The sequence below is a fragment of the Mobula birostris genome, chromosome 23 (genome assembly GCF_030028105.1).
Source record: "Mobula birostris isolate sMobBir1 chromosome 23, sMobBir1.hap1, whole genome shotgun sequence".
Taxonomy (NCBI): Eukaryota; Metazoa; Chordata; class Chondrichthyes; order Myliobatiformes; family Myliobatidae; genus Mobula; species Mobula birostris.
In genome coordinates, this window is record NC_092392.1 from 15,544,859 (window position 1) to 15,569,133 (window position 24,275).

The 24,275-nt window shown below is 42.1% G+C and overlaps 1 protein-coding gene across 1 annotated transcript in view; it reads right to left on the minus strand.

Moving 5' to 3' along the window:
• The window catches only part of gsap (gamma-secretase activating protein), a 91,196-nt gene extending 71,835 nt beyond the window's left edge, over positions 1 to 19,361 (minus strand). The window contains exons 1-6 of the mRNA XM_072241622.1: positions 19,058 to 19,361; positions 18,651 to 18,730; positions 10,657 to 10,713; positions 7,765 to 7,834; positions 6,789 to 6,845; positions 5,215 to 5,303 (exon numbers count right to left, since the gene is read on the minus strand). Coding sequence (XP_072097723.1) covers positions 5,215 to 5,303; positions 6,789 to 6,845; positions 7,765 to 7,834; positions 10,657 to 10,713; positions 18,651 to 18,730; positions 19,058 to 19,145 — 441 coding nt within the window. The 5' untranslated portion in view covers positions 19,146 to 19,361. The remainder of the gene's footprint in view (positions 1 to 5,214; positions 5,304 to 6,788; positions 6,846 to 7,764; positions 7,835 to 10,656; positions 10,714 to 18,650; positions 18,731 to 19,057) is intronic.
• Between the last annotated feature and the right edge of the window lie 4,914 nt (positions 19,362 to 24,275).

Genomic DNA, 24,275 nt, shown 5'->3' on the forward strand with positions numbered 1-24,275 from the left:
GGTGGGAAGGGCTTTGACTGTGATAGGCTGGGCTGTACCCACCACTGGAAGCACACTGTCACCAAAAGACTTAGATGGTTGAAGTCAACAGCTCATCCCAAAGGATTAAGGCTAATCCTCCCTCGGCCTCAGCAGCAAATTCGCATTTTTCCCCATACCCCTTGACTCACAGCTATCAACTTCCATTGTGAACGTATTCTCTGACTCCTCATCCACAGGAGAAACTGTCAAGATTCTCAAAAGAATGGGAAACAGGATTTTTCTGAAATCGCCTCCAATTCTAGATACTCCTCTAGGAAATGCGTCCACCCGATCAATACCCGACAGAATATTTCATGTTTCAATTAGATCAAATCTCATTCTCCTATAGGTACAATCTGCTCAGTCTTGAAGAAGGGTCTTGGCCCGGTACACCAGCTGTTTATTCATTTCCTTAGATGCTGCCTGACCTGCTGAGTTCCTCCAGTATTTTGTGTTTGTGTTGCTCTGGATTTCCAGCATCTGCAGACTTATCTCATATTTGTGATTATCTGCTCAACCTTTCTATAAATGTCAAGTCCTTTATCCCATGAATCAATCTTCTCTACATTACTTCCAATGCAAAGGTACCCTTCCTTAAAAAGTAGACAACAAAACTGTAATTTGTAATCCAAATAGGGTCCATTACCCAGCAGAAGGCACATCAAACCTCATTACTGTTACAATCTATAACCCTTGCAATAAAGACCAACATTCCATTAGCCTTACTTATCAGCTGCTGTACATGTGCAGTACGTTTATGGTTCATGCTTCATATAATTGAAACGCCAAATTTCTTTCTGCCGCGACATTCTGTGGTATCACTCCTCTTAAATAATAAGCTACTTTCTCATTCTTCCTTCCAAAGAGGTTAACCTCACATCTTACATTGCATTTCATCTGATAACTTCTTTCCCGCTCATTTAAACTATCTACATCCTTTACACCATCTCTGTCATCTCCTCATAACTTGTTAATTCACGCGTTTCTGTGTCATCAGTAGTTATGGCTTCAATAGATTAAATGCCTTGAGAGGTCGGTCATGGCTGGAATCAACACGTGTCCCAGGAAGGACCTGGACCCACTGCAATTTGCCTTTCGCCACAATAGGTCTTCAGCAGATGCGATCTCAATGGCTCTCCACGCAGCCTTTGATCACCTGGACAATGCAAATACCTATGTCCGGATGCTTTTATTGACTATAACTCAGCATTTAACACCACCATTCCTACAGTCCTGATCAAAAAGCTACAGAATCTAGGCCTCTGTAGCTCCCTCTTTAACTGGATCCTCGACTTCCTAACTGTGCTGATTGGTAATAACATCTCCACCTTGCTGCCAATCAACACTTGTGCACCACAGGGCTGTGTGCTTAGCCCACTGCTCTACTCTCTCTACACCTATGACTGTGTGGATAAGCACAGCTCAAATGCCATCTACAAATTTGCTGATGATACAACCATTGTTGGCAGAATTTCAGATGGTGACAAAAGGGCATACAGGAGTGAGATATACCAGTTAGTTGAGTGGTGCCACAATAACAGCCTTGCACTCTGCATCGCTAAGACCAAAGAGCTGACTGTGGACTCCAGAAAGGGTAAGACGAGGGAACACAAACCAATCTTCATAGACAGCTCTACACACCATCCTTACACACCTGGAGAAGAGGAATGCTTATGTGAGAATTCTGTTCTTGGACTACAGTTCAGCATTCAAAACCATAATTCCCTCCAGGCTTGACAAGAAGCTCAGAGACCCAGGCCTTCACCCTGCCTTGTGTAGCTGGATCCTGGACTTCCTGTCAGATCGCCGGCAGGTGGTAAGAATGGGCTCCCTCACCTCTGACCCTCAACACAGGTGCCCCTCAGGTACTAAGCCCCCTCCTTTACCCTCTGTATACGTATGACTGTGTCGCCACCAACAGCTCTAATCTGCTAATTAAATTTGCTGACAACACTACACTGATTGGCCTAATCTCAAATAATAATGAGTCAGCCTACAGATAAGAAGTCATCAGCCTGACACAGTGGTGTCAAGAAAACAACCTCTCCCTCAACGTTGCAAAAACAAAGGAGCTGGTTGTTGACTACAGGAGGAATGGAGACAGGCTAGCTCCTATTGACACCAATGGATCTGGGGTTGAGAGGGTGAACAGCTTTAAATTCCTCTGCATAAACATCACCAAGGATCTCACGTGCTCTGTACATACCGGCTGTGCGGTGACAAAGGCAAGCCAGCAGCTATATTTCATTAGGAGTGTCAGAAGACTTGATTTGTCAACTAAAACACTCAAAACTTCTACGACTGTAATGTGGACAGCACTCTGACTGGCTGCATCACCGTCTGGTATGAGGGGCGGGGGAGGGGGCTACTACACAACATCAAAATAAGTTTTTAGAAACTTGTAAAATTAGTCCGCTCTATCAAGGGTACTAGCCTCCATAGTATCCAAGACATCGTCAAGAAGTGGTGCCTCAGGAAGGTAACACCCATCATTAAGGATCCCCACCACCCAGGACATGCCCTCTTCACACTGTTACCCATCAGGAAGGAGGTACAGAAGCCTGAAGACACACACTCAGTGATTCATGAACAGCTTCTTCCTCTCTGCCACCCGATTCCTAAATGGACATTGAACCCATGGACACTACCTCACTACTTTTTTTATTTCTGTTATTTTGCATTATTTATTTTAACTTAATTATTCAATTAGCATACATATATATACTTAATGTAACTCAGTTATTTTCTTTATATTTACCATGCATTGCATTGTACTGCTGCTGTAAAGTTTACAAATTTCACAACACATGCCGGTGATATTACACCCAATTCTGATCCTGATCAGTACTGCTAATCACTTCACCCAGGTCCACCAAATAGATTATAAATTGTTGAGCTCCAACACCGGTCCCAGTGGCACTCACTAGTTGTGAGCTGACAATTTGTAAATTATTTAGGAGGCACTGCTATTTATCATCTATTTGCCTGCAACCTCTCTGTGGCTTCCTGCAATTTTTCTCTCCTTCCTATTCCAACAAATAAGTCTCCAGCTAGAAACAATAATTCTGTTTCGCTTTGCACAGATACTATGTGGCTTGCTGAGTGTTTCCAGCATCTCCCCATTTTGATTTCCCGTTAGATTTATACTCTATCCAACGCAATAGGTGCTGCTAGGCTGTCTATGTGCTACTCCCAGCTGTGTCGTTTTACCATTAATGCTTCTTCTCTCCATCGAAGCCGATTTGGCACTTCAGCTTCTGAAAGTATATCAGCCTTCATCTTTAAATAATCAGAGTCTCTCTTGGTAATGGAAAACCGCATGATTTCAGAAGAGAAGGGTGTTTTATAATCCTGCTAAATAAACTTAATGCTCTTCCAGCTTGCTCAAAAACTCCCTTCCCAGTTTTGCAAACAAAACTTTCTAGCTTAACTATGCAAATTAACAGCTAATAAAGTCTTCCCATAATTACATCTTGAAATTTGTGAAGTCATATTACTTTTAATAAAAATTAAGTAAAACATTCTTTTTACAGGAAATATTACTTAATAATATATGGTCTCATCCTCTCCAACACAAAATTAAATTCATTTTATGGTCCTTTGCCCAAAATTTACTTCCTAAATTCATTCTGGACTCAATGACAAATTAAAATTAATACTTTTCATACATTTTAACAATTCTTCTTTAAATTAAATATTACTCCATGTAAATCATTGCCAAATACTACCTGTGCAATGCAATCACGCGTTTGCAAATCTACAATAAAACAATAAATAAAATTGTCAAAATTTATACTAAATTCACGGATGGGCGGTTTATCCATTCTAGGCATTGCAAAATAACTCCATGGTTGCAAACTGAGATTTGGTAAACCTTTCTTTACTGTGAACTTTGTGAATATAGCTTATAATGGTATTTATTGGCAAAATGACTAAAATAATTGTTTTCAAACACAATTTTAAGGACATAAAAGGAGAGGTTTTCCAATGTTAAGCCTCTGAACACAAAAGCAGATCATCCAAAGTACATCAAGTAAACATTACTAAAAATAATTTTACATACTATTCACTCTGAGTCATACAAATATCATAAAAATTTAACTTCTGAATTTGAAATTCAAAACTGAAAGTAATATTAACTTGGTACATATCATACACAAGATCTCTGAACCACAGATACCATTTCCCTACTAAAAAAACACACAGGATAAATGATGTAAATGCTTCTATGAACTTCATTTTAAAGCAGGAAAATCTTTGGGAAGCTACTGTATTTGTTGTTACATAAAGTCAAAGAATATCAAAAGGAGAGAAGTTCACCCTTCTTTTTCCAATGGCATAGTGGCTTTGAGACACATCATCACAAAGTCCTCTAACACTAACTTGTAAAACAGTTCACTTGCTCATGACTTTTCACAACACTTTAGATAGGTCACGAAAGCCATACAGAAGGTTGCTTATAGGGATGAGGGATTGAAAATACTGGGGAAGTTGAGCTACCCTCCTTTGATCAAAGAGAGTTTGTAAGAGATTTGATTAAATTCAACAACATGAAGCATCAGGACATAAATAAAAAGAACCCATTTCCATTTTCAAAAATCTGTTGGGAAAAGGGCCAAAGAAAACATGAAGACCTTTTTCCAACCAGCAAGCCTTTATGATCTTCAGTGCCCGTAAGAATGGTAGAAAAAGATTCAAACAAGGCTTTCAAAATGAAACAGCACAGGACAAGTTTGTGAAGGGCAAAATGAAAAGTCGGGCTATAGGAAGACAGCCAAAGAACAGAATGTGCTGGAGATCTCATTCAAAAAGCCAGCACAAGCAATTGTCTACATCGCCTTTGTTCTACAGCAACTCTCACTGCATGCTGCACTCACACTCAATTTTTCAAGTTAGTCCCTCATCCTCATCTTACATTGTAAAAACTTTCCAGGCTAAGTCACTTGAAAGTTCTGCTCACAGGCGGTTGCCGATGTGTTCAGCAACAAGTCCAGTACCCCACTTTGACCCTTCACAATAGTTTGTACAGAGCATCTTATCTCTGCTTTTCAGCCTTAATCTGGCTAATGAACTGAAAAGCATGGACAAGGATTGAAGATGTATCTTCCGAGCCTCACAGCAGAACGGCAGCAAAGCTGCTCAAATTTTCTACATAATAAAATCAAAACCAAGATAGTAGTTAATGATAAATACCTGAACTTTGACATTCGAATCGACAGCTTTTAAGACTTTTGTATTATTGACTGGATGAATTTCAATCAACAAAGTCAAACATCTGGAGACTGCAATGAAAAATTAGAAAATGTGCAAAAACACAAAATGACACATTTTGATGAGGAGGAATTATAATTTTCCACTAATAGTATTTTTGTTATACCACAACTAATTATATAATTCACTTAAAACAGAACATATTTCATGAAGTACGAAATAATGAATTCACATTTTCAAGAAAGCAATAAACCTTTCTCAACTTTCTCAGAAGCTTCAGAACTACAAGTTTAATCATCCTACAAAAGATGCACAACATTTTTTTCTGCACCAGACCCAGCACTATGAACTCAAAACCTGTCTCTCCATTTGATTCTGGAGTCACCCTAGGGACTGGAATATGGGTTGATTACAAAGTTAATACAACAGAATGAAAAAAGCAGGGAACTAAATGTCCAATAGAATAACAGTAGTTGTAAAAGGATAGCAAGAAAGCTACAGGAATGCTTGGATGAAGTCAAAGTGGTTTTATTGAAGTGAACATCTATTGATGTGGAAAGTGTCCTTTGAGGATGTAGCTGCCAAGATGGATGAAAAATAGATGGTAATCAATGAGGTGCCTTATACATAAAAATGTTACTCAACAAAATAAGGGCTCAGGGTATTCAGGATAAAGACTTCGGAATTACGGAACCTAGAACACTATAGCACAGTACAGGTCATTTGGCCCATGATATTGTGACAACCTTTTACCCTTCTCTAAGATCAACCTAACCCTTCCCTCCTGCATAGTCCTCCATTTTCTATCACCCATGTGCCTATCTAAGAATGACTGAAATGCCCCTAACCTATCTACTTTACCACCTCCGCTGGCAGAACCATCGGCTCAGGTCAATGAACTTCTGTACTATCATTAGCAGAAGCAACAACTCTGTCTCTTCTCTTCTTATCCTCTAATCTACCCATCTCCACAGAAATCATCATGCATGGTTACCCACAGGGATCTGTCACACAGTTCCAAAGCAATGGTTTCAGACCCACCTGACACAGCTAACATCTGGGTGTCAGTGCCTTTCTGCCTTTTTCCTTAATAATCAGGACACATGACAATTTTAAGATACTCAAGTCTTTCCAACCCAACGTGTGATTTTTATTCCGTAAATGGGGCATGAGTGTGTAGCATGTTATGATATTGATGAATTTGCCATTTACACAATCTATTGGTAACACCTCCGAGCGACGGTCTAAATGCCCAATGGCCGACCAATTATCATTCTGGGCTGAAGCATTTCACCAGCATTCATCAAGAATGCAAAGCAATTACTTCAAAAGTCTCAAGACATTGGGCAAATGTCACAGGGCAGAAATGTAATATGTTTATCTGAATCCACAGCTAAATATCAAAATTTAATTCTATGCATATTAGACAATGGAAATAGACGGATAATTAAATCCTTGAATCTGCATCCCTCAAAAATGATTCTTAAGACTGAATAAATTAACCATTTCAAAAACAATTCAATTGAAGATTTGATTTAAAATGTTACTAATAATACCTGCTCTGAATGTTTCTAATGGCAAACTTCTTCCAGCAAACTGTAGGAAACTTACAGCTAAAATAAAACAAGAATTTCACAGAAAAATCATATTCACTTAAATGATACAGCAATGTTTAAATATACATTAAGAATTTTGATACAAGTTGCAGTCTGCACAGAAACACTTACCGCTCCTCCAGACTTTTGATTCATTATGGTGGACTTGGCTCCGGAGACCAACAATTCACACAAATGTACACCATTGTACTTCAGAAAAGACATACTCTCAGGTAATGAGCTATTGTGCCAAGGAGATGGATCTCATACAGCAATAAAGTGATTTCATGGCACAATGCAGGAACTGTCTCTTAGGAAAGGTATTGGGTAGCAATCGCTCAGTGCTGAGGCTCAAGGGTCAGTGGTGCAGTGCCCTTTAAGCTTGGTGCCATTGAGGTACCTACCGCTGGGGAAGATCTGTGCAGACATTCAGAGAGGGGAAGACAGCAGCTTCCACTGCATCAAGCCCAAAGAGATGAGGTAGAATCAAGATGTCCTGTGCAATAGCCCTTACCTGCCACATCTGCCAGGGTGCATGGAAGCTCTGCATCACAGTGTTGTGTGACCACTACAATCACCTCAGCCTATCCAAAGCCAGCCGGCCACCGCAAACTGCGACAGTGACACACTCCACACCCAACCACGCAGAGATCACAATTGCATTGTTGCGCACGTGCCAGTGGGGGGCGGGGGCTGAGCTCCCAATCAGTTTCCTGGCACGGCAGCAGGAAAGGCAGGAATGCAGGCCACAATCACAGCACAGCAGGCCAGGAGGAATGCACCTCTCTCTATAGCATGCTGTGCTTTTAACATTGATTCAATATTGCATTCGCACCTGGGAACAGTCCCAAGGTCTAAGTGAGGTGCCGGTTGATGTGTAACATCAAAATTAGTGTAACATTTACACTCATCAAAAGTAGAAACTAATCTCACTCACCCAGCAAAGTTTTTTCCATGTTGACAGAGCAACTGATCGGAAACACTTCTTTATGAAAAGTATACAGCAGCTGGAATATAAAGTCAGAGTCATAGAAAACTAAAGCACTGAAATGGGCCCTTCAGCCCATCTAGTCCATACTAAACTACCTAGTCCCATCGACCTGAACCCGGACGATAGTCCTCCATACCCCTCCTGTCCATATACCTATCCAAACTTCTCTTAATAATTACATTTAATGTCAGAGAAATGTATACAATATACATCCTGAAATTCTTTTTCTTTGCAAACGTCCACGAAAACAGAGGAGTGCCCCAAAGAATGAGTGGCAGTTAAATGTCAGAACCCCAAAGCCCCCCCAACTCCCCTTCCCATACAAAAGCTGCAGCAAAACAATGACTCCCTTCCCCCACCAGCAAAAAAGCATCAGTACCCCACCCCCCCCCACCGAGCACTGAAGCATGCAGCAAAGCATCGGTAAAGACAAAGACTTGCAGTACCCCAAAGACTATTCATTCACCCGGTATTCGACATACCACAGGCTCTCTCTCCCTAATAAGGAAAAAAGAGGTATCCCTGTTTCACAGCAAGAGGGGAAACATAACAAAACAACTCGCTGATTCATGGTGTTAAAAGTCTGTTGCATCACTTCTTCCGAACTCTGTGCCCAAAGAACTCAGGTCTCTGGGCACACAGCCAGCTTGCTGCTTTCAATCTTCCATGTATTCCCACGACACATCAGGTGGCAGCACCGGCCTTGAATCAGCCCGTCTCCAGAGCCACAAAAGTCTGGCACCCTGAAGGCGCACTAGTCTTCCAGGCCGTGTCCTTGGCAATATTAAACAGTGAAATTAAAATTGCATCCACCACTTGCACTAACAGTTCATTCCACACTGACCACCTTCTGAGTGAAGAAATTTCCCCTCATGTTCCCCTTAAACATTTCACCTTTCACCCTTAACTCATGACCTCTAGTTGCAGTCCCACCCTATCTCAGTGGAAAAAGACTGCTTGCATTTACCTCCTGTCTATACCCCTCACAATTTTGTATACCTCTATCAAATCTCCCCTCAATCTTCAACATTCTAGGGAATCAAGTTCTAACCAATTCAATCTTTCATTATAAGTCAGATCCTCCAGTTCTGGCATCATCCTTGCAAATTTTCTCTGTACTCTTTCAATCTTATTTACATCTTTCCTGTATGTAGGTGACCAAAACTGCATACAGTACTCTAAATTAGGCCTCACCAATGTCTTATAGAACTTTAACACATCATCCCATTTCCTATACTCAGTACTTTGATCTATGAAGGCCAACGTGCCAGAAGCTTTCTTTACCACCTTATCTACCTGTGGCACCACATTCAATGAATTATGACCTGTATTCCCAGATACCTTTGTCCTATCACACTCTCCAGTGCCCTACCACTCACCCTACAAGACTTACCCAGTTGGTCTTCCCAAAATGTAACACCTCACACTTGTCTGCATTAAATTCCACATGCCATTTTTCAGCCCATTTTTCCAGCTGGCCCATTTCCAGCTGCAAGCTTTGATAGTCTTCCTCGCTGTCCACTACACCCCCAATCTTGGTGTCAACTGCAAATTTGCTGATCCAGTTCACCACATTATCATCCAGATCATTGATAGAGATGACAAACCAATCGATCCCTGTGGCACTCTACTTGTTGAAGGCTTCCAGTCAGAGAGGCAATCATCTATTACCACTCTTTGGCTTCTCCAGCAGAGTCGATGTCTAAACCAATTTACTACCTCATCCTTAATGCTAAGCTACTGAAACTTCTTGACCAATCTCCCAAGTAGAATCTTGTCAAAGGTTTTGCTAAGGTCCATGTAGACAACACCCACTGCCTTGCCTTCATCAACTTTCCTGTTAACTCCCTGGAAAAAATTTATAAGATTGGAAAAAATCTATAAGATTGGTTAGACATGATCTACCATGCTGACCATCCCTAATCAGTCCCTGTCTATCCAAATACTCATATATCTGGTCCCTTGGAACAGCTTTCAAAAACTTTCCCACTACTGATCTCAGTTCATCGGTCTATAACTTTCTGGTTTATACTAGAGCCTTTCTTAAACAGTGGAATATTAGCTATTCTCCAATCCTCAGGTACCTCTCCTGTCACTAAAGATGATTTAAATATCCCTGCTTGGCCCCTGCAACTTCTGCACTTGCCTCCTACAGGTTCTAAAGGAACAACTTGTCAGGCCCTAAGGTTTTGCCTCAGGACAGCAAATACCTCCTCCTCTGTAATTTGTATAGGGTCTCTGACCTCACTTCTATAAACTCTGTGTCCATCTCCCAAGTAAATACAGATGCAAAAAAAAAAAACTCCATTTAAGATCTCCCCCATCTCTTTAGGCTCCATGCTAAATTAACATTCTGATCTTCCACTAGACCAATTTTGTCCCATGCAATCCTTTTGCTCTTAACATATCTGTAGAAGTCCTTAGGATTCTCCTTCACCTTGTCTGCTAGAGCAACCTCATGTCTACTTTTAGCCCTCCTGATTTCTAAGTGTTATCTTACATTTCTTATACACAAGTACTTCACTTGTTCCTACTGCCTATACCTGCTATGCACCTCTTTTTATCCCTCCTTAACGAGGGCCTCAATAGCTCTTGAAAACCAAGGTTCCCTAAACCCGTTATCTTTACCTTTTACTCTGACAGGTACATACAGGCTCTGCACTCTCAAAATTTTACTTTTGAAGGCCTCCTACTTACCAAGTACACCTTTGCCAGAAGACAGCCTGCCCTAATTCACACTTGCCAGATCCCATCAAAATGAATAGCAAAGGAAAATGGAGAAATAAAATCTCAGCAAAGCTTCTACATATTTTCCATATCCATATAAATATTGTTTACCTTGTTCTGTTTTTGGTGAAGATCATGCAAGCCAATACATGTGGTTCCCTTCTTACCCTTGAATACAAAAAACAATTTCAAAATCTCCACAGTACTAAGCAGCGTTTCCCTTCACCACTGTTTCCTTAAAGACCTTTCAACTTTCATCATAACTTAGGCTTTGATGGATCTTAGAATGAGCAAATATAAAATCAAATCTCTGAATGTTAAAATCAGTGTAACCATTACTATATTATATAGACAAATGTAGTGTGTATTATGCAACAAGAAGATGCAAGAGATCAAATGCTCAGATAAATAATAACTCACAATTGCTATTACACCATAAAACATCCAGGCATATTTTCACTAATAAAATCGTAACCATTGTCATAAATCGTTATCACTAATGTTAAGGGGGATGTAAGAGATATAACTGGTTACTTATTTCACATCACAATATAGCTGCAGACTCAAGACATCGAGCAATTTAGCCCTGCACTACCATTCATAACTCCCACAGCCACCTTCGCAAATCTCTCCATCACCCATGTCTTTCCCATTGTAGAACGTAGAACATTACAGCACTTCAACCCATGGTGTTTGCTGATCTTCTAACCTACTCCAAGATCAATATAACAAAGTACAGGCACTTCAACCCATTATGTTGTGCTGATCTTTTAGCCTACTCCAAGATCAATCTAACACTTTCCTCCCACATAGCCCTCTATGTCTATAGCCCGACGTGTCAGTCCATGGCCTCCTCTTATGCCAAGATGAGGCTACGCTCAGTTTGGAGAAGCAACACCTTATATTGCGTCTAGGTAGCCTCCAACCCACCGACATGAAAATCAACTCCTCTTTCTGGTTAAGAAAAAAATTCCCTCCCCCTCTCCTCTTCAATTCTCCACTCTGGCCTCTTACCTCTTCTCACCTGCCTATCACCTCCTCCTGGGTCACCACCTCCTTCCCTTTCTCCTGTGGCTCACTCTCCTCTCCTATCAGATTCCTTCTTCTCCAGCTTTTTATCTTTCCAATCCACCTGTTCTAGGTGTTCTCCTTACCCTCCCCCACCCCCCCCTTTTTATTCTGGCACCTTCCCCCCTTCCCTTTCAGTCCCGAAAAAGGGTCTCGGCCCGAAACGTCAGCGGTTTATTCATTTCCATAGACGCTGCCTGACCTGCTGAGTTCCTCCAGTATTTTGCGCGTGTGGGTGTTGCTATAGTACTCTATTTTTCTTTCATCTATGTGCCCGAGTCTCTTAAATGCCCCGAAGATGTCTGCTTCTACCAGCACCTTTGGAAGCTTGTCCCATGCAATTACCAGTCTCCGTGGAAAAGGTTTAGCTCTGATATCTGGCCCCAGTCCTCCAATCATCTTAAAATTATGTCCTCTCGCGTTAACCATTGCTGACCTGGAAAAAAGGCACTAGCTGGCCACTCTGTCTTTGCATCTTATCACCTCATACACCTTAATCAAGGCACCTCACATCCTCCATTCCGGAGAGAAAAGCCCTATCTCATTTAATATTTCCTCATAAGTCACGCTCTCTGATCCAGGCAGTATACTGGTAAATACTCTCTGCACCCTCTCTAAAGCTTCCACATCCTTCCTATAATGAAGTGACCAAAACTGAACACAATACTCCCAACTCACCCACATCATCACAGAACTCACCTTCCAAATCACCCTAGGCCTCTTTGTAGCATCCAAGGTTTTGAGAGCTACTGAAAGGGCAATGGAAGATCAAATAAACAGAAGGTATCAAAGAAGAGGGAGCACCAGAAACTAGTGGATAAGGAGGAGGGAACACCTCCCGAGGACCTGAGTGGGGTGGACATCTTTAACAAGGATCAGGGTCTGAGACTGATGATCAGTTAAATGACATGTGTAGGGAGGAGGAAATTAATGCCTCCATCAAGGGCCCCAGGGGTAAATCACTACATCCTTTCTGTGGTGTTGGGACCCCTGAAGAGGTAATGATTGAGGTTAGGCAATGGGGTGCAAAATATTCGATTCTGTGTGTGTGCTGAAGTCAGAGAGATCGATGATTCAAGCATCAGACCTCTATTGCTCAAGTACTTAAATTCATTATTCCAAATCCACCTGCATTCAACCCACACCACCTCCCCCACCCCACACACACACTCACTCCATATCCCTGGCTGCTGTTTTGCCCACTTCCACAAAATGTAATTTTGATCCCAAGTCTTTGAAAGGTGCAATGTCCTCTCAGTATCCTGGAGAAACCCTCTGGTTGATGCAGGAAGACCCCAGGACTTGGCGATGGTTTGGTACTCTGATGGGTCAAGGAAATTAGGCATGATATGGTGATGAAAGGAATGAATGATAATGATGCATAAAAATAACTGCTGGAGTTTACTGAACCTAATAAAGTGGCCACTGAGTGTATGCTTGTGGTCTTGTGATGCTGTAGCCCATCGATTTCAAGGTTTGATGCGTTGTGCATTTAGAGATGCTCTTCTGCACACCACTGTTCTAACACATGCTTATTTGTGATACTGTCGCCTTCCTGCCAGCTTGATCCAGTCTGACTATTTTCCACTGACCTCTCTTAATAACAAGGCAATTTTGCTCACAAAACTGCCAAGCACTGTATGTTTTTCCAATTTTCACACTATTCTCTATAAACTCTAGAGACTTGTGCATGAAAATCCCAGGAAATCAGCAGTTTCTGGGATACTTAAACCACCCCTTATGGCAACAACAATTATTCCACAGTCCAAGTCACTTAGATCACATTTCTTCCCCATCCTGATGTTTGGTCTGAACAACTGAACCTCTAGACAATATCTACATGCTTATATGCATTGCATTGCATAACTGTTCATTGCTGCCAGATGACTGGCTGATTAGATATTTGTATTAACGAGCTAAAGTGGCCACTAAGCCACTTGTATTTGTAATAAATAATTTTTCAGACAAAATTCCCAGCTGTATTTTGTGAATTCCAGTTAATTGGGCCATCAATTAATCAGGGCAGCCACTTATTTGGGACAACTCTTAAAGAACAAAAGTTGAGAAAATTGCTGGGATTCCCTTCATTTATTTGGGACACTATGCCGTTTATTTGGGGCAGGACTGTTGCTGAGCAGTTTCTAACTAGCTTCAGTCGCGTGCACTTAAATACAACACCATACTTTGAGTGAACAGTTTGTAAATAGCATCAGTTGCATTTGTTTGTGTTCAAAAAGCAGTGATTTTTGTCACTGATAGTTGGTGAGAAATAACCAGTAGATAACTCAGAACTGTTTTACTTAGTCTGGCTTCTAGCATTCAGGCTTGGAGATGCCAGAAACAGCCAGGAATGAAAATGAAACAATTTGACTACATCAAGTTTACCTCAACTACAGTGAATTTGAAGTAATCGACAATCATCTTGAATGTTACGATGGAAATGAAAATTTGGAGGATGCAGTCATCAGAAGCATCGTCTGAAGGCAGTCCATTATCTACACCAGGTGTCTGTGCTGATCTTGTTCATTTACAGTCAATCAGAAGAACACACCGGATAAATTTCTCCTTATTAAGATCTAATATATAGTTTTATAGTACTGGGTAGTATACATGATTAAAGTATTAAAGTCCGTCCCGAGCCTTGTGGCCCATCAGGCTTATGCCGGTTTCTGTGGCGTGAAGCGACTGAGAGTACGAGACTCTCACCCCCACCCCACCCCCGGATAGGACGCCAGTCTATCGCAAGGTTAACCCCCAGCATTTTGCCAGTACCCATCTTCAGCTGTGTGCACAGGAGCAGTGTGTGGTTAAGTGCCTTGCTCAAAGACACAACACGCTGCCTTAGCTAATGTTTAGCTATTTCCACCAAATTTTGGCTAATTGGGGCAGCTGCTTACTGGGGCCAAAATATACTGATCACAATGTGTCCCAATCAACCAGAATCCATTCTATACCCTTTTACATTGTTCAGTTGCATTGCAAAGAAATTCCCATGGAAGGACTGAGATCAAGCAAATCTGTAATTATCAGAGATGCAAAAAGGCAATATTAATCCAAAATCATGTCTTAGATCAGCCATCAGTTGTGACAGGGCTTTCAGGTTGCAAAACAAAGTTGCGCAGAAGCACCAAAAATAGAACATCTCACCCCAGTGGCCTTGGCACAGTTTCAATAGAAGGGGATTGTATGTCACCATCTACCCCAACAGCTTTCGATGCACTGGAACCCATAGTAAATGTTGCCTACATAAAAAGACTGAACCTGTGGAAAGGCATGTGGCCCAGATGGTACCCCTGTTGTGTCCTTAGACCTGTACAGATCACTTGGCAGGGGTATTTGCATACATTTTTAATCTCCCCCTTCTTCAATCTGTGGTTCTCACCTACTGTAAGAAAACCACCATCATCCCAGTACTTAAGCAAAACAAGGTAACATGTCTTAATGGCTACCTCCCAGTTGCTCTAACATGCACCATTATGCAGTACTTCGAGAAGCTGGTCTTGGTACATATCAATGCCAGCCTCCGAGACAATCTGACTCACCAAAATTCAACTCCCACTGAAATAAATCTACAGCAGACATCACCTCCCTCGCCGCACACTCACTCTTCTCTGGAGCATCTGGACAGTAAAGATACCTACAATAGACTACTAACACAAGAAAATCTGCAGATGCTGGAAATCTGTGTCTGTGACTGCTGCTGATTAACCACAGCTCCGCCATCGGTACTAAAATTCCAAGCAAACCCGTCACCAAATTCCACACCTCCCTCAGAAACTGGAACCTCGGCTTCCTGAGGAACAGGTCAGTAAGGGTAGGCAGCAAAACCTCTGCCATGATCATCCTCAGCACTGACGCCCTACAAGGCTGCGTTCTCAGCCCCCCTCCCACTCTACCCCCCCATACACTCAGACTCTGCTCTAATTCCATCTACTTGGTTGTAGATGACACGATCATACTGGGCCACATCTCAAATAATGATGAATCAAAGTACAGCAAGGAAAAAGAGAGCTTGGTAAAGTGGCGTGATGACAACAATCTGTCCCTCAATGATAGCAAAACAAAAGAGTTGGTCATTGTCTTCAGAAAAGGGCAGTGCACATGCTCCTGTCTACATCACCAGTGTTGAATTGAAAGAAATGAGGGTGTCAGGTTCCAAGGAGTGAACATCATCGAGAGCCTACTCTGGTCCTACCATGACAATGCCATGGCCAAGAGAGCTTACCAATGCCTCCACTTCCTCCGGAGGCACTTGGAGGAACTTGGCACACCTACTTTGTCCCTGTCCAGTTTTTACTGATACACCACAGAAAGCATCCTGTCCAGATACATCACGGCTCCGAATGGCAATTGCTCCTCAAGAAAGTGAACGCTCACAAGGCGGAAGGCCCCGATGGAGTACCTGGTAAGGCTCTGAAAACCTGTGCCAACCAGCTAGCAGGAGTATTCAAGGACATTTTCAATCTCCCACTGCTATGGGCAGAAGTTCCCACTTGCTTCAAAAAGGCAACAATTATACCAGTGTCTAAGAAGAATAATGTGGGCTGCCTTAATGACTATCGCCTGGTAGCACTCACATCGACAGTGATGAAATGCTTTGAGAGGTTGGTCATGACTAGACTGAACTCCTGCCTCAGCAAGGACCTCGACCCATTGCAATTTGTTTATCACCACAATAGGTCAACAGCAGACACAATCTCAATGGCTCTCAACACGGCTTTAGACCACCTGGACAACACAAACACCCATGTCAGAATGCTGGTTATCGACTATAGCTCAGCATTTAATACCAACATTCCCACAATCCTGATTGAGAAGTTGCAGAACCTGGGCCTCTGTGCCTCCCTCTACAATTGGATCCTCAACTTCCTAACCGGAAGACCACAATCTGTGCAGATTGGTGATAACATATCCTCCTCGCTGATGTTCAACACCAGCATACCTGAGGAGTGTGTGCTTAGCCCACTGCTCTATTCTCTATATACACATGACTGTGTGGCTAGGCATAGGTCAAATACCATCGATAAATTTTCTGATGATACAACCAGTGTTGGTAGAATCTCAGGTGGTGATGAGAGGGCGTACAGGAGTGAGATATGCCAACTAGTGGAGTGGTACCTCAGCAACAACCTGGCACTCAACGTCAGTAAGATGAAAGAGCTCATTGTGGACTTCAGGAAGGGTAAGATGAAGGGACACATACCAATCCTCATAGAGAAATCAGAAGTGGAGAGAGTGAGCAGCTTCAAGTTCCTGGGTGTCAAGATCTCTGAGGATCTAACCTGGGCCCAACATATCGATGTAGATATAAAGAAGGCAAGACAGAGGCTATACTTTATTAGGAGTTTGAAGAGATTTGGCATGTCAACAAATACACTCAAAAACTTTATAGATGTACCATGAAGAGCATTCTGACAGGCTGCATCACTGTCTGGTATGGAAGGGCTACTGCACAGGACCGAAAGAAGCTGCAGAGGGTTGTAAATCTAGTCAGCTCCATCTTGCATACCATCCTACAACGTAGCCAGGACATCTTCAGGGAGCGGTGTCTCAGAAAGGCAGCGCCCATTGTTAAGGACCTCCAGCACCCAAGGCATGCCCTTTTCTCACTGTTACTATCACACACTCAGCGATTCAGGAACAGCTTCTTCCCCTCTGCCATCTGATTCCTAAATGGACATTAAACCCCTTGACACTACCTCACTTTTTTTTAATATACAGTATTTCTGTTGTCTGGACTTTTTAAAATCTATTCAATATATGTAGGCTGTAAGTGATATATTTATTTATGTATTTTTCTCTTCTGTATTATGTATTGCATTGAACTGCTGCTGCTAAATTAACAAATTTCACGTCACATGCCGGTGATAATAAATTTGATTCTGATTCTGAAGTGACCACAAGAAACTGCAGAGTTGTGGACACATCAGGGGAATCAGCTTCTCCTCTGTGGACACTGCCTGCACTTCTCGCTATCTCAGCAAATCAGACAGCATAATCAAACACCCCACTCACCCCAAACATCTCTCTCTTTTCACCTCGGGCAGACAATACAATAGTCTGAAAACATATATGCTCAAGGACAGCTGTTATAAGACTACTGAATGTTTCCCTTGTATGATAAGATGGACACTTGACTTCATAATAACCTCAATATGATCTTGCACCCTATTGCTGATCTGCACTGCATTTTTTCTGTAGCTGTTCCACTTTATTCTGCACTGTCATTGTCTTACCTTGTACTACCTAAAGTACCCCGATGATTTGATCTGTATAAATGGTATGCAAGACAAGCTTTTCACTGTATCTCAGTACATGTGACATAATAAACTAATTATAATTTTAAAAAATTCTGTCCAAAACAATCACACTTGCTCCCATGAATAATTCCTTCCAAATTACCATGCTCAGTAAGAAGCACTGCACAGAGAATGGCATTGTCCTGTGTGTGACCAATGTGGAAAAGTAATCAAACCAAGTGCCCATTCCTATTTCTACATTAATGCAAACTATCCAGATGGTTATCACACTTCAGTCTAGATAAAAGCCAGTTTTCAATCAAGTAGCATGGGAAGTGGCATTCAACTGAACTTTCTGGTCACAACGTTCTCAATCAATAAGTTGAATTTTGAATGATAAAGCTAATGCTGAGACAACAACACTAGAGCAATCCATGCAAAGTGAATCAACAGCTGATTTCCTGTTCCAATCAAGTAAGTTGCATATCGATAATCACATCCTTCATATTAAAGAACTATTTCACCCCGATTGCTAATATTGTCCACTTTGCCACAGATGACCTGAAATGACCTCAGCAGCTAAATATTATATACTTGCTCCGAACACCAGATTAATCAGTAATTATGCATTAGGTGGCTAGCTAATAATGTCTGAACACCCCCGCAAATATAATCAGGAAAGCTCCCAAAGTAGTATGTATTTTGAGGGAGTCGTTCTTACAAAACCGCTGTTCCCATCTAGCCGAGGAGAGAAAGATAAATATTTTGTTTACAAAGCAAAGTGAGAAGTATTTGCACCTTCCAAGTGAACAGGACACTGCCGTTCTTTTCAACATTCACAATCTGCAAATCGGTTCTTGAAGGGCTCGTAGATTCACCTAAAACAGAATACAGCCTTTAAGAAGCATGTTATAGCGGTTATATGTTATCTCGCGCAAGTCATGCGCAGCTTAACCAAAATACTCAACGGCGCACCGTTCTCACTTAGGGTGTTGCTTTTCGCAGATCTACACGATTAATTTGAGTCCATTTGACAAATTTGACCAACAGATCACCCTTAACACGTTGCAAAAGTTGAACATTTTTAACTTGTCGATTAGATTTGAGTTTCATAAGTTTCGTATTTGTTAAAGTTGGTAAGTTGCAAAGTTTAAAAATCAGTACATTACACTACCGACTCAAAAAGCGGAACTGCAGCCGCTTACCATTGTCATTAAGAGGAACCAGCTCGTTCTTCAACAGCCAAGATACAACTTCACTCTGAATGTCAAAAACAGACTTCAACTCCAACATTGTCAAACGCTTCTCCCAACTCCATAAAAAAAGGTAGATGCTTCAAATCAACCCAGGCTTTCCTGTGAGCCAATTCGATGATGTACCTGAACCTCCAAAAGAGGCCGCAACGAACACAACGAGAGTAGCAGCTGCTCCCCCCGCGAACACCAGGAGCCGGGTTAACAGTCTCCGAACCAGACACTGCACACTGTACACACTGTCCAAGTTGCGACCGGAGCGCGCACGGTCAGAGAGAGTCCCGGCCGGAGCGCGCACGGTCAGCGAGAGTCCCGGCCGGAGCGCGCACGGTCAGAGAGAGTCCCGGCCGGAGCGCGCACGGTCAGCGAGAGTCCCGACCGGAGCGCGCACGGTCAGAGAGAGTCCCGGCCGGAGCGCGCACGCAATGGCATAGAGTCCCAACCGGAGCGCGCACACGTGGGCATAGAGTCCCAACCGGAGCGCGCACAGAAGGACATAGAGAGTCCTGACCGGAGCGCGCATACATGGACATAGAGAGTCCTAACCGGAGCGCGCAGCTACTGCTATGAAGCTGCATGGGATGGAGAGACTGTCCCGACAGGAACGCGGCTTCCATCCCTGTGCCCAAAATGTTAACATTAGACGCGCATAATTTAAAATCGGCTCGTAAGAGCCGGATCACGGGTGCTGAATGATTCTTGGACTCGCGGCTCAGCGCTGCTGTGAATTTGGGGAGGACGTGGTGAAGCTGGTTGGGAACGGAGGAAAGAACTGAGCCTGCTGTTGGAAGATTTCTGTCAGGCAGGAAGGGTGGGCGAGAGATGGCTTCAGCGTCGGAGGAGACGGAGGTGGTGAACGGGAGGCGGGATTGGGTGATAGGAGTCGTACGGAGGAAGGCGAATGGCAGGTTTCTGTGAAACGGAAAAATGAGCGGCCGATTGAGAATTGTGGTGGCTTATCGCCCAGTGCCGAAGGCAGGAGACAGGATTTAAATAAAGGGAAGGAAGGAGGAGTTGAAGGTTTCGTTGAGTTTTGAATGTGGGCCTGTTCCTGATATCAATCCGATTAGACTAAGGGTTTGAAAAAAGTATTAGGAGATATTGTGGTCGCAAAAATTTTAAGAGGATCAGAATCAGATTTAACATCACGGCATATGTCCTGAATATTTTTTAACTTTACTGCAGCAGTACACTGCAACACATGATAAATAAATATAGAGGAAAAAAACTGAGTTAGGTGAAGTATATATATGTCTATTAAATAGTTAAGTTAAAATAAATAGTCCAAAATAACAGAAATGAAAAAGTAGTGATTATGGGCTCAATGTCCAATTAGAAATTGGAAGGCAGAGGAGGAGAAGCTGTTCCAGAATCGCTGAGTGTGTTGCCTTCAGGCTGCTGTACCTCCTTCCTGCCAGGTGACAGTGTGAAGAAGGCAGGTCCTGAATAGTGGGGATCCTTAATGATGGACGCCGCCTTCCCGAGGTACCGCTCCTTGAAGATGTCTTTGATTCTACGGAGGTTGGTACCCATGATAGAGCTGACTAATTTTACAAGTTTTAGCAACTTATTTAGCTCTCCTCCCTTCCCCTCCCACACGCCAGACTGCGATGTAGCGAGTCAGAACGCTCTCCACGATACAGTTGTAGAAGTTTTCGAGTGTTTTAGTTGACAAACCAAATCTCCTCAAACTCCTAATGAAATATAACCGCTGCCTTACCTTCTCTATAGCTGCATCAGTATATTGTGCCCAGGATGGGTCCTCAGAGATATTGACACGCAGGAACTTGAAATTGCTCACTCTCTTCACTTCTGATCCCTCTGAGGAATTTTTTGATCAACCCCCCATCTTACCCTTCCTGAATGCCACAGTCAGCTCTTTGGTCTTGCTGAAGCGGAGTGCAAGGTCGTTGCTGCTTCACCGCTCGACTAACTAGTATATCTCACTCTTGTCACTATCTGAAATTCTGCTAGCAATGGTTGTATCATCAGCAAATTTATAGAAGCCATTTGGGCTATGCCTAGCCACGCAGTCATGGGTGTAGAGAGAGTAGAGCAGTGGGCTAAGTTCACATCCCTGTGGAGCACCAGTGTTAATTGCCAGCGAGCTGGATATGTTATTTCCAAGCCACACAGACTGTAGTGAGTCCAGGATCCAGCTGTAGACAGAGGTACAGAGGCCTAGGTTCTGTAGCTTATCGATCAGGACTGTAGCAATGATGGTGTTAAATGCTGAGCTATAGTCAGTAAACAGCATCCTGACATAAGTGTTTGCATTGTCCAGGTGATCAAAGGCTGCGTGGAGAGCCATTGAGATCGTTTCTGCTGTAGACCAATTGTGGCGATAGGCAAATTGCAGTGGGTCCAGGTCCTTCCTGGGACAGGTGTTGATTCTAGTCGTGACCAACCTCTCAAAGCATTTCAGCGTCCTAGATGTGAGTGCTACCGGGCAATAGTCATTGAGACAGCTCACACTGCTTTTCTTGGGCACTGGTATAATTGTTGTCCTTTTGAAGCAGGTGGGAACTTCCGACTGTAGCAGTGAGAGATCGTCTTTGAATAGTCCCACCAGTTGGTTGGCACAGGTTTCGGAACCTTACCAGGTACTCCAACAGGCCCTGCTGCCTTGTGAGGATTCATCCTCTTGAAAGACAGCCTGACATCGGCCTCTGAGCCAGAGGTCACAGGATCACTGGATGCTGTAGAAATCTTCACAGCTGTGGTTTTATCTTCCCTTTCAAAGCGGGCATAAAAGGCGTTGAGCTTGTCTGATAGTAAAGTATTGCTGCCGTTCAGGATGTTGGGTTTTACTTTGCAGGAAGTAAGGTTCTGCAAACCCTGCCAGAGTTGACATCCATCCAATGTGGCCTCCAACCTCACTCTCAATTGTTTCTTTGCTCTTAAATTGGCCCTCCGCAAGTTATGCCTGGTTTTCTTGTACAGACCTGGGTCACCAGACTTGAATACCACAGATCCAGTCCTCAGTAGACAACGTACCTCTTGGTTCAACCATAGTTTTCGGTTTGGGAATGTACAGTAAGTTTTCATATGCATGCGATGGGGCACTCAGTATTTTGAAAATATAGTAAACAGTGTGAGAAAGCTTTGGGATTAAAAGCTGTAGGAGGAAGGAAAGTAACACCAAGAAATTATATTGAACAACAGTGGCTTTGGGGAGTAATCTCTAGAGTATATCCATGGACCAAGTTAAAAATAACACTTGACAACAAATATTTGTTTGTTTCCTTAGGATTTTTCTTTGATAGACCATTTGAAGCTGAACGCAAATATAATTTCAATATACTTGCATCACGTATGAATTTGGAGAAACGAGAAATTACCTTTTACTGAATATACCAGTAATGTATTTAATTGCATAAGAGTGCTGACACTTCGCAATAGTTCTACTAAGCTAAAAATGTCTTTTTGATGATTTTTGTTTGTACTCAGTGTCTGAGGCTTCTTGGTTGAAGCATGTTGTCAGCCAGCTGCACTAGTTCAGTGCTCTGTAATTGCCAAGAAAATTTTCAATGACACCCTTGAATACTTTCCATGTGATTTTCTCCGGTCCCAATAAAAGTTTTTCAAATTGCTAGTCATTGATGACTTGTTTGATTTGTGGACCAACAAAAAAGCCTTCCTTAATCTTGGCATCAGTTACTTTGGGAAATGTCCGTCTCAAGTATCGAAATCCTTCACCTTGCTTGTTCATCACTTTCACAATTTTTTTTATGTATGAAGAGGAGGCAAAACTATCTTTGTTTGGTCTACAAATGGCTTATGTGTCTCACTTTTCTGACCTGGAACCAACTGCTGATGGAGTGGCCAATCATTTTAAACGTAATGAGATTCTTTAGCATGGCCATCCCATTCACAAATGAAACTATAGTACTTGGTGTATCCGATCTGCATTCCTAACAGCAACCTTTCTAAAACCTGTCCTGCTATGCAGCATCTGCCCTAAGCATGCCCAGCCATGCCTGGACAAGATAGAAAACTTTTTAGCTCATATTGTGGGCAATATTTTAATTGACTTGAATTATGAATTGAAATAACAAATATAAGCTATTTCAAAAAAAAATGCTGCATGGAAATTCCATGGGGATTTTCATGATTAGCCAAAATCCATAGGATACGCCCAAAAGTTTTCAGGAAGCAAAATCTTTGTTGTCCAGTGTAATTTAGTCAGGAGGAAAGTTGTGAACACTAAATGTTTAAAAGAGCTTCATGGTGTCGTTAGAACAGATAGCTTATCAATATTGATTAAATTTGATGGAAAGTAGTTACCACATAGGGTTAATTTAGGTTATATGAGTTATATGGTTTGAGTCAATGTGCCACCCCCTCTGAGATGTTCTCAATGCCAGAAGATTGGCCATGTAGCTGTGTGTAAGGATGAAAAGTGGTGTGGTAGATGTGTTGGAGAACATGATTATGGCAGTTGTGGCAAAGGCATTAGGCTAAATTTTAGCAATTGTGGAGGAGAACGTAGCTCTGCTAATGCAGGGTGTCTTGTGTATTAGAAAGCTGTAGAAGTTTGGGTGGAAATTGGCATATTAAGTGCAGAGGCTCTGCAGGAAGTACAGAAGACAGTGTTAATGATACCTATTAATATCCAGAATACAGATAGATTAAAGACAATGTGAAAAGTGCATAATTGTATAACAAATGACTCTCTGGTTGCTGATAAATTGAAGCTTGTCATTTTCATGGCAGATGTAGTAATTTGTACAGCACAAACTAAAAGCAGAAGAGAAAAAATGTTGAATTATATTAAAAGCTACAGAAAAACATCCAGAGATAAAAGACTTAACTCTAGAAGCTATTAATGATGCCTTATATGAAGAAGTAAATAATGTTCAGACTTCAAAGAGGGGTTGTTAATGGTTTTTCTAATCTTACAATGGAATCCTAGAAGCCTGTTAGCTAATGGTCAAGAGTTTAGGAAATTTATTGAAGTTTTTCCAAATAAACCTGATGTTATATGTGTTCAGAAAACCTTGTCTAAGTTTTGAGATACGAGGTTATGTTGATATAAGACGCGTTCGGAAAATGGGCAATGGAGGAGGAGTGGCTCCCTTTGCTAAAAACAGGATCGGATACAGAGTTTTGGAGATTGGGGTTGTTTATGAGTCAATTGTGGTTGAAAGAATAGTAAAGTACAAAAAAA